The sequence below is a fragment of the Lepisosteus platostomus genome, chromosome 10 (assembly GCF_059453375.1).
Source record: "Lepisosteus platostomus isolate fLepPlt1 chromosome 10, fLepPlt1.hap1, whole genome shotgun sequence".
Classification (NCBI taxonomy): domain Eukaryota; kingdom Metazoa; phylum Chordata; class Actinopteri; order Semionotiformes; family Lepisosteidae; genus Lepisosteus; species Lepisosteus platostomus.
The window spans coordinates 12,414,442-12,427,747 of NC_142620.1; the positions used below are offsets into that span (position 1 = coordinate 12,414,442).

The following is a 13,306-nucleotide window of genomic DNA, read 5'->3' on the forward strand; positions in this document are numbered from 1 at the left end:
AGCGTTAAGTGTGCTAAATGTGGTCCCAATTACTTTCACAAACCCACCTGACAAATCATTTTGCCAGCAGAACGTTTGGAAACGCTGGCATCGCAAATCCATGGTTTTCTTTTCCACTGGCCTTACAATATAAACCCAGCGAGTGTTGTTCATTGTGTAGAAATCCATCATCACAAACAATATTTATGAAACGTCTTTTCAAGAGGTAATTGTTTTTTGTGAAATTTCTCATAGTCTGAATTCCAACATAATGTACTGTGTATTAAATTAAAGACCGAGATGAGTATTTCAGCTATGTGTACTTGTAAAAAGCGACATAGACAGTCGGCTTATACGGCGTGTACGGCTCATCATTGGATAGGCTGGTGCAAGATACCAAGTCCTTTATTATCGAGACGCCCTGCTTTTATGGCCTATTTGTCCCACAGCCTTAACCGAGCCTATGGATATATTTTATACACAGTCCCTTAGTACTGGAGACTGAACTGATAGTTCAGCTATCAATTCAGTCTACAGTACATAAGGGTCCGTGTATGAAGCAGAAACTGCGATTCACAACATCACATCTCATTAAAAGCATTGAGGAGAACTCCTTCACAACACTCACCCCCACTCTAACCTAACATGTTTCAGTCTCAGTGGAGGATGGTGCTCTCCCCAAACTTCCTGTTGACAGGTCTGTTTCAGGAGGTTCTACCTGTGCTATATAACACTTTAAGTGTGTTAAAGATCGGCTTGGTTGTCTCACTACAGCAACAGTTTCATTCTTTATCCGATATGACCATATATGATCTTAGACGGCCTTGTTTCAATTTCAGGCTGTCGGGTCAAGATACATTCTGAATCAGCCAGGTCTCCTTTCCACAATGATAATAGAATTAACCCCTGGCGGTGGGCTCTTCGACGCTTTTAATTATGCCAATCGCTCCATTCCGAAGCTCTGTTAAAGATTGATCGGAGCCATCTCCTGCTGCATTATCGCGTGGGACAAATTTGCCTTGTGTTGTGTTGTTCATAAGTCACATTTCATGAGAGAAACGAAATGCTCTCTGCCTTAGATTTCTCCCTGCGCGTGTTGAAAGCTCAAACACGTTCTCCCTATCACGTGGCCAAAAGAAGCTTTCGTTTTCTATCAGTGACGCTGAACGAAGCTCTATACCGACGGCGACAGTCGGTTCTGAATGCTTTATTTTGCTTAATATAAGTCTTCAGGCACGCACTGGGTACAAGTTGAGGGTTTTTTTCAGACGCCGAGTAAAGTTTATTAATATTCTCTACAGAGCTGTACACACTGGTGTTCTAAGAAAGGCATCGCCTTATCAGCTCACACTAAGCCTTCAAACCTAAGGGAACGTGCACGAAGTCAGCGACTGCTTTCTTTCTTGACACGAAAGACGTTTTCTCGTTATCTTACGTGCAGTACGAGCGGATAACAAAACAAAATCACATTTTGATAGAGGAGAGCCCAGCTTTCTATGCGAGCTCATTTCAAGCTGCCTCAAAAACAATTATAATAATACCTGGTTTAAACTGCACCGTGTACGCAGACGTGGAAATAAAATTAAACGGAACAACGCATTCATCCTAGCAACATTTGTAGGTATTTAAGGACAGTGACGCTTCTTTTTTCCTGATTATACATTTTCCTGATTGAGAGTATGAGAAAATGCCGTTGGACTATTCATAGGGGCGATAAATTATTCATTTACGTTCGTTTAATGTGATCCTGTAATGTAGATCACACTCCACTACCATTTCATATTGTGAAAGAATAGGCTACATTAAAAAAACATCCTCTCCTCAGCTCAGTCCACATACTGTGTAAGTACCTTCTAATGAGCAATGAAAGCGGCTCAGCCGTCCGCGGCGAGAGGGCGGAAGGGGGGTCGGGGGAGAGTTGAGAATTTCCGGGTCCATCCGTCCATTATCTAGTCGCTTCGGTCAAATCGCGGACAGGGGGAGCCGGAGTCTACCAACAGGCAAAGCGTACACCCCGGCGTGGACGCCAAGCCATCGCAGGACACACACTCAGACACGCACACACTCACACCAGGGCCAGTTTACGCCAGAACCTACCACTATGTCTTTGGGCTGTAAGAGGGGAACTGGAGCACCCGGCGGAAACCCAGGCCAGCACGGGGAGAACATGCAAACTCCACACAGACAGCACCCCAGGTCTTGAACCCGGGCGGAAATGCTAGCCACCGCGACGCCGAGTTTCCGGGTCGTGTTTTTTTCTTCAATTGATTTCTCTAGTTACGTTTAAAGATTCAATTTGTTGAGGGGTGATTGCTGTCTGAAACCTAACAAATATCATCTGCTTTGCGACAGTGAAACTATGCCTTGGCAAATAAACTAGCAGGTTGTTTGAGAGGTACGGTAAATATAGTCCCAGAAATGTTCGTACGTGTGAAGGGATCTGAGGTGCGCCTTGGTGACAAAGACATAATTTAGGGGTTTTCTCAGTATTAGTGTTCATAACCTTTCTTTCGCCATCATCCGCGGTCGCTTTTTCTAGCAGGTCTTCTCTCGAAAATGTACAGCTATTTTTTGACCGCAGGTTTATAATCCGATTTAGGAACGTGTAAATATGAATTCCACGCCGAAATATTAAAAAAGTAGAAAAACTCAAAGTGTGGTGTGTGGAGCCTTTTTCTAACACGAGGGGGGGGAGATGAAGAGAGTAGGAATATGATGCGCGAGGAGGGGGACCTTCTGGACAAACTAAAGTCTGAGAGACGAAGACCGAGGTGTGAAAACCTGAACTGGGTAAATTACTGGAGGGGTTTAAAAAGAAAACACTCTCTCTGTGAGAACTGGTGGAAGGTGTGCTCCTAGTTTAAAAGATAGTTTTTGTTCCTGAAATTGAAAGCGAATACATTATTACCTTTAGTTTATTTGGCTTCTGGGTATTTAACTGCGAGCAACTTACTTAAAACGTTAAAGGCCAGACACCATTTTGAACCGTAATCGGTCCTCTCACCGATTCTCTTAGATCTGCCCATCAGGACAACAAACACTCTTGACGGGGGATAAACTAGTGACGCTTATTACCGTTAAACAGCAGGAGGAAAATGGGGGGGACACATACACGGCCACGGGGAGAGAAGACAAACTCCACGCAGACGTCCACAATCAAACCCAGGTCCCGGGAGCTGGGACATCGTCCATCTAGCCCCAACCTCTTTTTTAATTATGTTAAACATGACTACTCAGCGCAGTCAAAAGCGGCATAGTGAAAAGTTTAAAAGTGAACAGAATGTAACTTTAATGTAATTTTAAATGGCGTAGACATTCTAAAAAAAATGGAAACAAAAATATTTTGTTTGAAACGAGTACAGTATAATCGTGTAGCGCTTGCAGGTTCGCGGGTGGGCGGCAAAGCCCAGGATGGCTCAGGCTCTGTTCGGAAAACCAGCCCGGCTCTAGCGTGAGGCAGGACCAGCAAACTGCGGGCTCGGTCCCAACCTCCCCTGCGTCCCCCAAAAGCAGGACCGGACAGAGGCGTACCCCCAACACTCACAAGCACGGAACAACACTTTACGGTGAAAACGGCTGGAACACGTTGTGCTTTTCGTAATTGTATATCAACAAAAGAACAACTGAAGTGTTCTCTCGGAGACCCCGGGATCACGCTGGGCTCTCGTCGTGGGTTTGTCAACTGCGGCCACCGGAGACCGGGGTGAAATTCCGCCTCTTGTTTTCTCGGGGCAATAGTGCTTTGTTATTACAGGTACAGTAACTCTGCGAGAGTTGCCAGAATTCGGCTCAATTTCAGTAATTCTGCAAACATCCCTTTCTTCGGTGTTTTTTTTTTTTAATGATATAACGCCTTAAAATCTTGTAGAATTGTAGAATTAGGGCCCAGTACTACATGTTGCGGGGTGTCATCTTCTCTGAATACACTGAAATCCCGCGTTATAGTCATCGATTAGGGTCATGACGAACGCGACTCGAGACGAATCCGCCTCTTGCCTCCAAGCGGCACCCCCGCCAGCCTCCTCTCACCTCCGAGGATCAATAGCGCTTAGCAGCAGCGCATGCTCGCTGCAGTACCGGAGCCCTGCACTCCCCTCGAGTTTCTCACCCGGTCCGCGCCTTCGCAGAGCCGTGCATGGGAGGACTGGCCCGCTTGCCAAAGTCTTGTTTTTCGAGGTAAAGCGCTCACTTCTGCTTCTAACAGCGTGCTCCGGCTGGTTCGAAACACGCGTTTCGCCGGCGTCGATTTAAGCCGGCCGGCTGCCTTTAACTTAAAAGCGCGCAGCCCGCGGGAGGGGGAGGGAGGGTGCTGCCGGTGGTCACCTGACGACACTGGCACACGACTCCGGCGAGAGAGCGGTGCACGACCCGGGTCGCCAAACCTAGCGCCTGAGCACGGAGGCTGCTTTTAGCGCACTTCGAGATTTGTATTGAAACCGAAAAGAGCCTCTGCCTTCGACACCTTTTTTTTTCCAGCGCTTTTTTTTTAAAAAAAACGGGGCTTTGAGTATCCGTGTTTCTATTTCGCCCTATCACCGCCCGCCATTCCCTCAAATGTACCTGGGACTGCTGCTGTTGCGGAGGGACACGTGACTGCCGGCAGCCAAGGGAAGGCCGTGCTTCCTTGTCGTCATGAGGCTCGCTCGAGACCCGTGTGGCCGCGGATTCACACTTATCTGTGTTAGGCGTGCTGTTCTTACAATGGGGGCACTGCACATCACGCGTTTAAGCGACACGTTTTGAAACAACGACAAAAAAAAGCTTGAGTGTGTGCAGGCGGTTTCGAGCCAATCCCCCCCCCCAAAAAAAAATGGATGAATGTCCCTTGGCGATCTAGCAATTGTGGAGCGTAAAACCGTGGTGACCGCAGTTGTCAGGGGTCTTGTTTATCGTCGGATCAGTTTAGGAATTCGTAGTCCAAAGTTTCCCTCATAATAATGTCGCAGTTTAATTTCCATTTCTGCCGGTATTCGCCTGTGGCTCGGGGTGCATGTGACCAGGCAGTAGCCAATAGGACCCATCTCGTTTTCAATGTCGGATGGGCTGCAGCCTTCGAAAGAAATAGGTTTATCTAGCCGTGGACGCGGACTGAAAGACGTTCGTGTTGGCCGGATAAAAAGCTCAGATTTAATAAGCATCTTCTGATTATCTGTCATGCTCAAAAGGTGTGGGAAATGGGTGTGAATGCTTATTGGGAGTGAAATTGGAACTTTCCTTCTCTTTTTTTCTCGCTGTAGGAGCAAAACCCCATAGCTGATGTATGTTATGCGTTTAATGTAATTGAACCGCACAGTCATCTCCTAGTTCTCGCAGTGTTGATGCACTTTTACCATTTTAATGAAGGAAAAAAGATATATTTCATGATATTTCATGAAAGGCAGAACACGCTCATGCAAACAACATTGTACTGTATGTAGAGATGTCTTTCTAAATATACATATAAATCGATCAGAATAAAGTATATGTAAAACAATGGTTTAGAAGAATACTGAAATATATAAATTCGATACTGTTTTAAATGGAAAGCAAATAACAATTACTATATTTCTGGGTTATTTAGTAAATTCAAGATTTATTTCTGCTGTGGGTGGTCTTGTATATGAATACTACACGGCCTAAAGCAAACCTGTAAAATAAATCTTTTATTCTCCTAGAATAATAGAATGCTGCTCTGTAAGCTTAGACATTGTAGCTCAAAGGTGACCATAACAGAAAGTTCACGCAATTACAGTTTAAAGGACGAGCACTCCTTATGTTGTTGTTGTTTCCAAGCGATTTTAGACTAACAGCTCTCTCGCCTGCGCTGCGGTTCGATTGTGTACTCAAATGCTGTCACTCGTGAACGTTGCTTCTGCTAGTTAGTTCTGTCATAGTAATCTGGCAAAACATAGTGTAGTAGCTCTTGCGCAGGAGCCGGTAGTTTTAGGGATTTTTTAAATGTAAGATTACTGTGCAATAGTTATCCCGAAATGTTGTATTTAAAAAAAACCCACAACTAATTAGTTGATTGGTGTCACTAGATAGCGACCAAGAGCTTCTAGTGGCAATGTTACTTATACAGTATCTCTTCTCACGTATGTGCTGGCTAGAATGTATCTTTCTTGATCTCTTTCGTTTTTAAGTGTCGGTATGAAAAGGGGTGTTTGCTTGTTAACGCTGTTTTTGTTGAAATGCGTGCTCGCACCTCCACTACGCGGCTGGTGGGCTTCTCTCTGGGATGAACGAGTGTTTGACCTGTGCTTGGTTTTCGTTTTCTGCATCTGCTCTGTCTGCCTCGGTGCCCTGCTGTATCGGTTCTCACTAGCTGCTATTTTGTTTCACACGGCAGGCACCACGTGAAAGTATTTCTTTTGAACGCCGACCAATAAAGACGTTAAATCCCATTCGATTAAAGTGCATTCGCGTTTTTTAAAGGCGGGCTTTTCCTTCGTTGCTGCCAGTGCTCGCACAGATCCCGATTTTAAAAAATAAAAGCTTTAGCCGAGCTCGGTGCGTGCGCAAAGAGGCTTTGTATTCCCACGTGACTGGCTCCTGCTGTCCCGTACTGGGCAGAGCCTGCGCGTTAGGCGAGAACGTGAGCGTGCCACCACAAGGACTCTGACGTAGGTGACTGAGAGCACTCATGTTTTCTCCAGCTGGGTGAGACGTACGGAGTAAGAAGGGGGAAAAAAAAGAACGGAAAGAGCCAATGAGCAAGTCAAACGACGGTCGGATTTCGGGGTGATGTTTGCACGACTGGGAAAGGTAACAGCTCAGCGGAGCCGCGGTGGAGCGCGTTTGCACGGAGAAAGAGACGGCGCCTGTTGCCACGAGTTGGGTGTTGAGAAGATCCCCGAGGGTGGGCTCGCGCTCCCAACGCGTTGGCTGGAAGGGGGGGAGGGATTCACGCGCCATTGAGGCTGTGGCCGGGTTTTGCACGCGCTGGGACCGCCAGTCATGGTGGTGCCAAGGAGACCGCGCCAGGCCCACGCGCTTGGGGTTGGCATCGTCGAGGCGGCCAGAGGCCCGCTTCACCATGTCCTTCGACAGGCATGGGAGCGCTCGCTTGTTAGCTCCGGCTTTTAGTTCGGAGGAGGGGCTAAGTTGAGAAATTTAGCACCAGAAAAATCACGTCAACGAAACGGAAACGGGGATGAAACAACATGGCACAGATGAACTTTCTTTTTGTATTTAGTTTCAAGGGAGGTGTTCCATAGATTCAGTTTTAATCCAAGCGTGTCTACTATTACTGCAACGTTTACAAGCCTCTTTAAAATTGTGATGTCATTGTGATACGCCTAATGCTGCTTGAATTTAGAAAAAAAAACGAATCCATAAGCGCGAACACGAACAGAACATCTCTAGGGTTTTGAAATTTAACGTTTTGCGAATGGGATGGTCGAATATTCAACATGGCGACCTTGGGTGTAGACGGAAAGGTGTCTAAAGCACCTGGTCAGAAAGGTAGCTAGATTGAGAGGTGTGGTTATGTTCTTTGCCGTTGGAATACGTTTAGTTTATTTGTCGAGAGAGATTGTTTATTAACGCACGTCCTTTGGAAGTACTGTTCGATGAGAACCATGATTTTAAAGCGATAAGATGTAAGAGCTAGCAAGCGGAGGTAAATCTGAACGGGGGGTACATGGTGTCTTTTCTGTTGCCAGGTTTTAAAAAATGTTGCAAGAGATTATACATACAGACATCCCGCAAATCTGGGTCCTTCGCCAGGCTTATGAAAAGCTGTAATTGCTCCTGAGCAGAAACAGGAGGGATTGAGATCACATGCATCTGTTTGGAACCGATGATGGTGCCGAGTGGCGATGTGGTAGTTGGCGTGTTAGATCGCTTCTTTCTCTGTCTTTGCTTCTGGATTTTCTGCAATTCATCTACCGTGTCGGCTCTTACTTGCTCGGCGTTTGTACTGGTGCCAACTTTGAAGAGCGGCGCGTAACCCCACTTTCTGTTGCGCATTCAAAGGAAAAATGAAATCCTTGATCAGCAAATGATTGTAACACGCGTGTGTAGAAATGCCTGTGGGCTTGAATGACTAGCAGAAGCTGTAACCAAATGAGAAGACTCAGTGTGATGCAGATTGTTACAGTTTCCCTGCGTGTTAAATATATTGTGTCCCTTATCAATGGTTAAATAGATCGCTAATTTGCTACGTAAGCAGGCATAAAGAAATATGTTGGTGTTTTATGAAAAGTAAAATTGACAGTCTATACTGTACGTTTAAATACACGTTTTAACGCACGCTTTAGGGTATTCAAGCGTTGAAAGTAGTTTTCACAACATAGGTTGATATTAGCCCTGTACTGCTACACCGGCGCTTAAAAATAAATCAGAATCCAATTAAGCTTACATTGGCTTTTCATACTTACTATTACTGGAAATTAATTATTACTGGAAATGGAAATTAATTCTATCTGGATATTCAGTAATGCATTTTTTAAGTAATGCTGTTTTAGAGAAATGTGTGACCTAGATCAGTTGGTATAGGAAAATGTGTGTTTATTTTAAGGTCTTTGGTGGTACTGTTTATTGCTCTGTTGAAAAAGTTTTAAGATCAACAAATATTCTTTGGAAGTAAAAGTTCAATTATAAGTATATTTTTAAATGTAATTTACTGTTACAATTTTCAATCAGCATCTTAAGCCACAGTATTGATACAGAGTTAATAAAGGATGTCAAATATCTAAAAATGTTAAACTACTAGATCAGGGGTGTCCAGCCCTGGTCATGGAGCGCCAGTATGACTGCAGGTTTTCTAGGTCTCTTAAAAGCAACAGTGGCACTTGCAGAGCTGGGAGAAGCTTCAGAGAAACTGGTCCGATTAAGCCAGTAACCAGCTGATCTATCTCATTAAGAGCATAGGTAGAATTAAAAACCTTCCAGGACCAGGACTGGACATTACTGTACTAAAAGGAAGAAGCATTTGACATTTGGCAGAGGTTTTGCTTTTTAATATGACTGATCTCTGTTTAAAAAAACAAATCAACCATTTTTGCAAAGATATATATTGCGGAGTGATAGTTAATTAGCGGTTCTAGCTTTAAATGAACATGAACTTTCTCTGCCCGATAAGAGACCCTTCCTGTACTACACAGGTAACCTTGAGGGTCACAGTCCAGCAAGCTTTCAGAGGTTCTGCAAATCGGCAGCAGCTGAAGACCTTTGGGCAGTGTTAAATTGGTCCAGTTAAGTTCATGCTCAGCTCAGTTAGGTCATTAAGAGCTGAGGCATAGAACAATCCCCCAGATATTGTGACCTCCAGGACTAGGGCTGCGCACCACTAATGCTATATGTTGAAATATTCTTTTACCAGTTCTGTAGCCTGGTCCCCGTATTCATTTTTCTGTCCATTTTTTCCAGAATGCGAATTGCTCAAGCAGTCCAGTCAGGGTGAGGAGGTGCTCGGTGCTGTCCACCCAACCCCGGCCCGCAGCTCTGTGACGGCAGCGATGGAGAAACAGGCCATGATGGTTCTTGCGGACGAAGGGCGCGTGCCTCCGATCGCCCCCGCCTCGGCGTCCACGCCCCCTGCCTTCTTCGTAATCCTGAAGCCAGGCCAGGCAGGGGACGGTGGACTCGAGCAGCAGGGGATCCTGGTGTCCAACCAGGACGTGAACCTGGCCACCAACACGGTGGCCAGCATCCCGTCCCCCGGTCTCCTGCCCCTTGCCCCCAGAAACGCCGCGGGCATCACGCCCATCAAGCCCAAGAACCTCTCCGAAAACCTTCCCCCGGAGAGCAGCTGCAGAGGGGTGAAGGTCACCCTGGACAACAACAACATGTGGAACGAGTTCTACCGGTGCAGGACGGAGATGATCCTGACCAAGCAGGGCCGGCGCATGTTCCCCTACTGCCGCTTCCGCATTTCCGGGATGGAGCCCTTCCAGAGGTACATCCTGGTCATGGACATCACCCCCATGGACAACAACCGCTACAAGTGGAACGGGCGCTACTGGGAGATCAACGGCAAGGCCGAGCCCCACGTGCTCGGCCGGGTCTTCATCCACCCGGAGTCCCCCTCCTCGGGGCACTACTGGATGCAGCAGCCGGTGTCCTTCTACAAGCTGAAGCTGACCAACAACACCCTGGACCAGGAGGGGCACGTCATCTTGCACTCCATGCACCGCTACCTGCCCCGGCTGCACATCGTCCCCGCGGACAAGGCCACCGAGGTCATCCAGCTGAACGGGCCGGACGTCATGACCTTCACCTTCCCGCAGACCGAGTTCTTCGCCGTCACGGCCTACCAGAACCTGCGGATCACTCAGCTCAAGATCGACTACAACCCCTTCGCCAAGGGCTTCCGGGAGGACGGGCAGTGCTACCGGCCCGTCAAGTTCAAGGGCGACGCCCCGGCTACGGGGGGCTCGGACCCCAAGGCGAGCCCCTTCCCACCCCTGGACCTGAGCAAGACCTCACACAGCGGGGAGGAGGTGAAGCCACCCAGGAAGACCCTGAAATCTCTCTTTGGGTCGCCAGAGGTCTTTGATGAAGTGATGGATCAGGAGTTGTTTGGTTCCGAGGGATACGACATCGGCTTCCTCAATGACGAAATACTCCCGATCAAGTCGAACGCCACCCCTAAAACTTCCAGGTAAGCTGGTTTGTCGTGTAGCCTCAGAGCAGACGCGCTCGGATCTGCCTGCTTTAGGGATCCTTGGTGTGACGATCTCTTGAAAAAGAGCTTTGTGCTCCGGAGGTTTTATCGTTGTGCATGGTAGTGTTACCTTTCTTTTTCTGTTCATGTGTTCATCTAAAACTTGAATTCCTAAACATTTAGCAACTTTTCTACACTTTTTGCAAGTTTCACACAAAGCAAGTAGACAGAAAAGAAAGCAATAAGCCCACACAAAGAGAAATCTAAAATCAGTCAACACGTGTGGAACTGAATGTCGCTTTTTTTTGTCTGTTTAGGCACGTTTATCCTTAATCCTTAACATAAGTTATATGTTAAAGCTGGCCTCAATTTTTTAACAATTTGCCCAAGTTTTTTTTTTAGTTTTATAAAGATGTCTCTATGTAAAATGACTATTCAAAAATTCTCTTTCACAATAATTCCTTAATAATTGCTCTATTTTTTTTGCACAATTCCAGTTGTCCTAGGAATATGAGGCTTCATCTGTTTGACTTTTTGCTTCAGTGCTTGGCAGCCTTGGTTCTAAACCCAACACCTTTTTCTTTTTTAGTGCTCCTGCGTGTTTCTCAGAGAGAAACCGATTTCTCCGCCTCCTTCTAGCACACCCTTTAATTCGATCATTGCCACAAAGTTCAGTTCTTCTACCCCGAAAGGCCATTTCCTGGGCTGCATGTGAAATGAATGAATATTCTGATCTATGCTAATGCAGATCCTTGTATACCCGTAGTTATTGCAAAGAATGGAAGGAGTGAAAAAAGGAGGGAGCTGTAGTACTGCTTCTGCAAGTCAAATCGGTCACGGCCAGGTCACAGATGTTTTCGGCCGTCTGCCTCGTACGTCTGTGTGTTTAGCTGTTGATGCTTTTAGGAAGTGAAGGCATGTGACGGTTGTTATTTTACAGTCCTTCACTGTGGTCTTGTAGAGAGCTTTTAATACATCATCCAAAGTTTAATGGTCATTATATTTTGGGTTGCAGCAATAGAAAACCACCTCGAACAAGTACGCCTGTTCCTACGCAGGAGGGAATTGTCAGGGGGAAGAAGGATGGGCCGGACACTAAACGCCAAAGTAGCTCAGAGCTGTTCCGAATGGCCAGAAAAGAAGATGGAGAGTCCCCTGTGGATAACGGGGGCTCCCAGAAGGAGCAGCACGATACCCAGCTGGGAGTTGCCAAAGCCAAGGTGTTCTCCATAGACAGTGGGAGACCTGCAGTTTGCATTAAGCCTTGTTCCGACTCCGCTGATGAGGCTGCGACTCCAGAGGTCCGGCAGGAGCGGTCATCCGCCGCGCCCTTTCCAGATGTCCTTCCTCCTGAGAAGGATAAGGGCGGTGCTGGAATTACTGATCCCCCTGTGAAGGTTTCTCCAGTCACTCCTAGTGAAACCGAGAAACCAGCGCTGAAAGACATCCTACAACTGCAGCAGAAAGGCCAGCTTGTGCCACCGCCCAAGGCCTTTCTGTTTCAGGAAACTCAGGAGAAAATTAGCAGCATTTTGTCTGCCAAGAGGCCTATTGCACCCAAACCCCCTCCGGACGCCAAGGGCCTCATGTCCTCAGAAAGCCTGCTGAGGCCGGACAAGCAAGTGAGCAGCAGTGAGGCAGCTGCCCCCTCAGCCATTAAAAGCCCCAAAATTTTACATCCCCCTGGGAAAAAGAGGCGTCAGCGCAAAGTGAGGTTTGGCAAAGTAGGGAAGCCCTCAAAGAAAACAGGAGTGACTGGCACCGGACCAGTGCTTGGCAGCCCAACCGATGCCAGCATGCAGCCGGACCTGGAGGAGGTGGAGGGTGTTCTCTTTGTCTCTTTCACCTCCAAGGTAAGGCAGCTGTGTCGTCTCCTGTACACCTCTCTGTGTGGTGGTGACTGATTTCCTTTTGGGGGGCTTCGAAGTGGCTCCAGCAGTGGCAGGGCTCAATCGGAGTGCAGGTTGACCCCTGTACTCCAGATCTGGCTGGGGAATGTTATCCCTCCAAGTCAAACGGAACCTAATAACTGCAGCAGTCAGATATAGGCTTGCTGTTGTGTAGATTTCTACCACAGCACTGCGTTTGTTGCAGCATGGTTTATTTGACCCCGTAGGAGAGGGATTTCCTATATATTCTGGGACTGGGGGATTGGGCCATGTCATTAGCTGCGTGAGCACCAATCAGACCACCCCTTTCCAGGGCTGGGTGGGGCTAAGTCAGCCGAAAGTTCCTCGGTTTCCTGTGGAGCTCTTGCGTCAGCACTCTTCCATCTTGGCTGTGCGTGTGTTAGCTTGTTGCATTGTCCCCGAGAGACTTATTACTCCTCTTTTTGATGGCTGCAGCCTTGAAAGACAGGGGCTCCCACTCCTGGTCCTAAAGCACAACACCTGCTGGTTTTCTCCTAGCCATGCTTGATTCCTTAATGATCAAGGCCTTCGTTAAACTAAGATGTTCCTTAACTTGAATATTTGCATGGTTTTTTTGGAATTAAAACTCTAAAAGTCGAAAATGACCAACCACATGCCTGAGAGCTGAAAACGATCAAACGGTTTGAATTAATCCTTTTATCAAGTCATCTTACAGCCCTGTTGTGTAATTGAGAGCTGGGCTGGAACAAAACCCAGCCGGTGGGTGAGCCTCCAGCACCAGGATTGGGAGCCCCTGTTGTAAGGCGCTGTGCAGCTGCCAGGATGTCATGTGTTTTGCACCCGGGCAACTGGCCTGTCTGGGCGAGGC

The 13,306-nt window shown here is 47.1% G+C and overlaps 1 protein-coding gene across 6 annotated transcripts in view; it reads left to right on the forward strand.

Moving 5' to 3' along the window:
- The first annotated feature begins 3,998 nt into the window (after positions 1-3,998).
- mgaa (MAX dimerization protein MGA a) overlaps positions 3,999-13,306 on the forward strand; it is a 29,364-nt gene continuing 20,056 nt past the window's right edge. For 2 of the 6 annotated variants that reach the window (XM_088648232.1, XM_088648233.1), the window contains exons 1-3: positions 3,999-4,155; positions 9,331-10,564; positions 11,583-12,420. In XM_088648232.1, the coding sequence (XP_088504358.1) occupies positions 4,041-4,155; positions 9,331-10,564; positions 11,583-12,420 (2,187 nt within the window). In that variant the 5' untranslated portion in view covers positions 3,999-4,040. Of the gene's footprint in view, positions 4,156-6,536; positions 6,818-9,330; positions 10,565-11,582; positions 12,421-13,306 lie in introns of those variants that run through there. The other 4 variants (XM_088648227.1, XM_088648231.1, XM_088648228.1 and 1 more) reach the window with 3 other exon arrangements.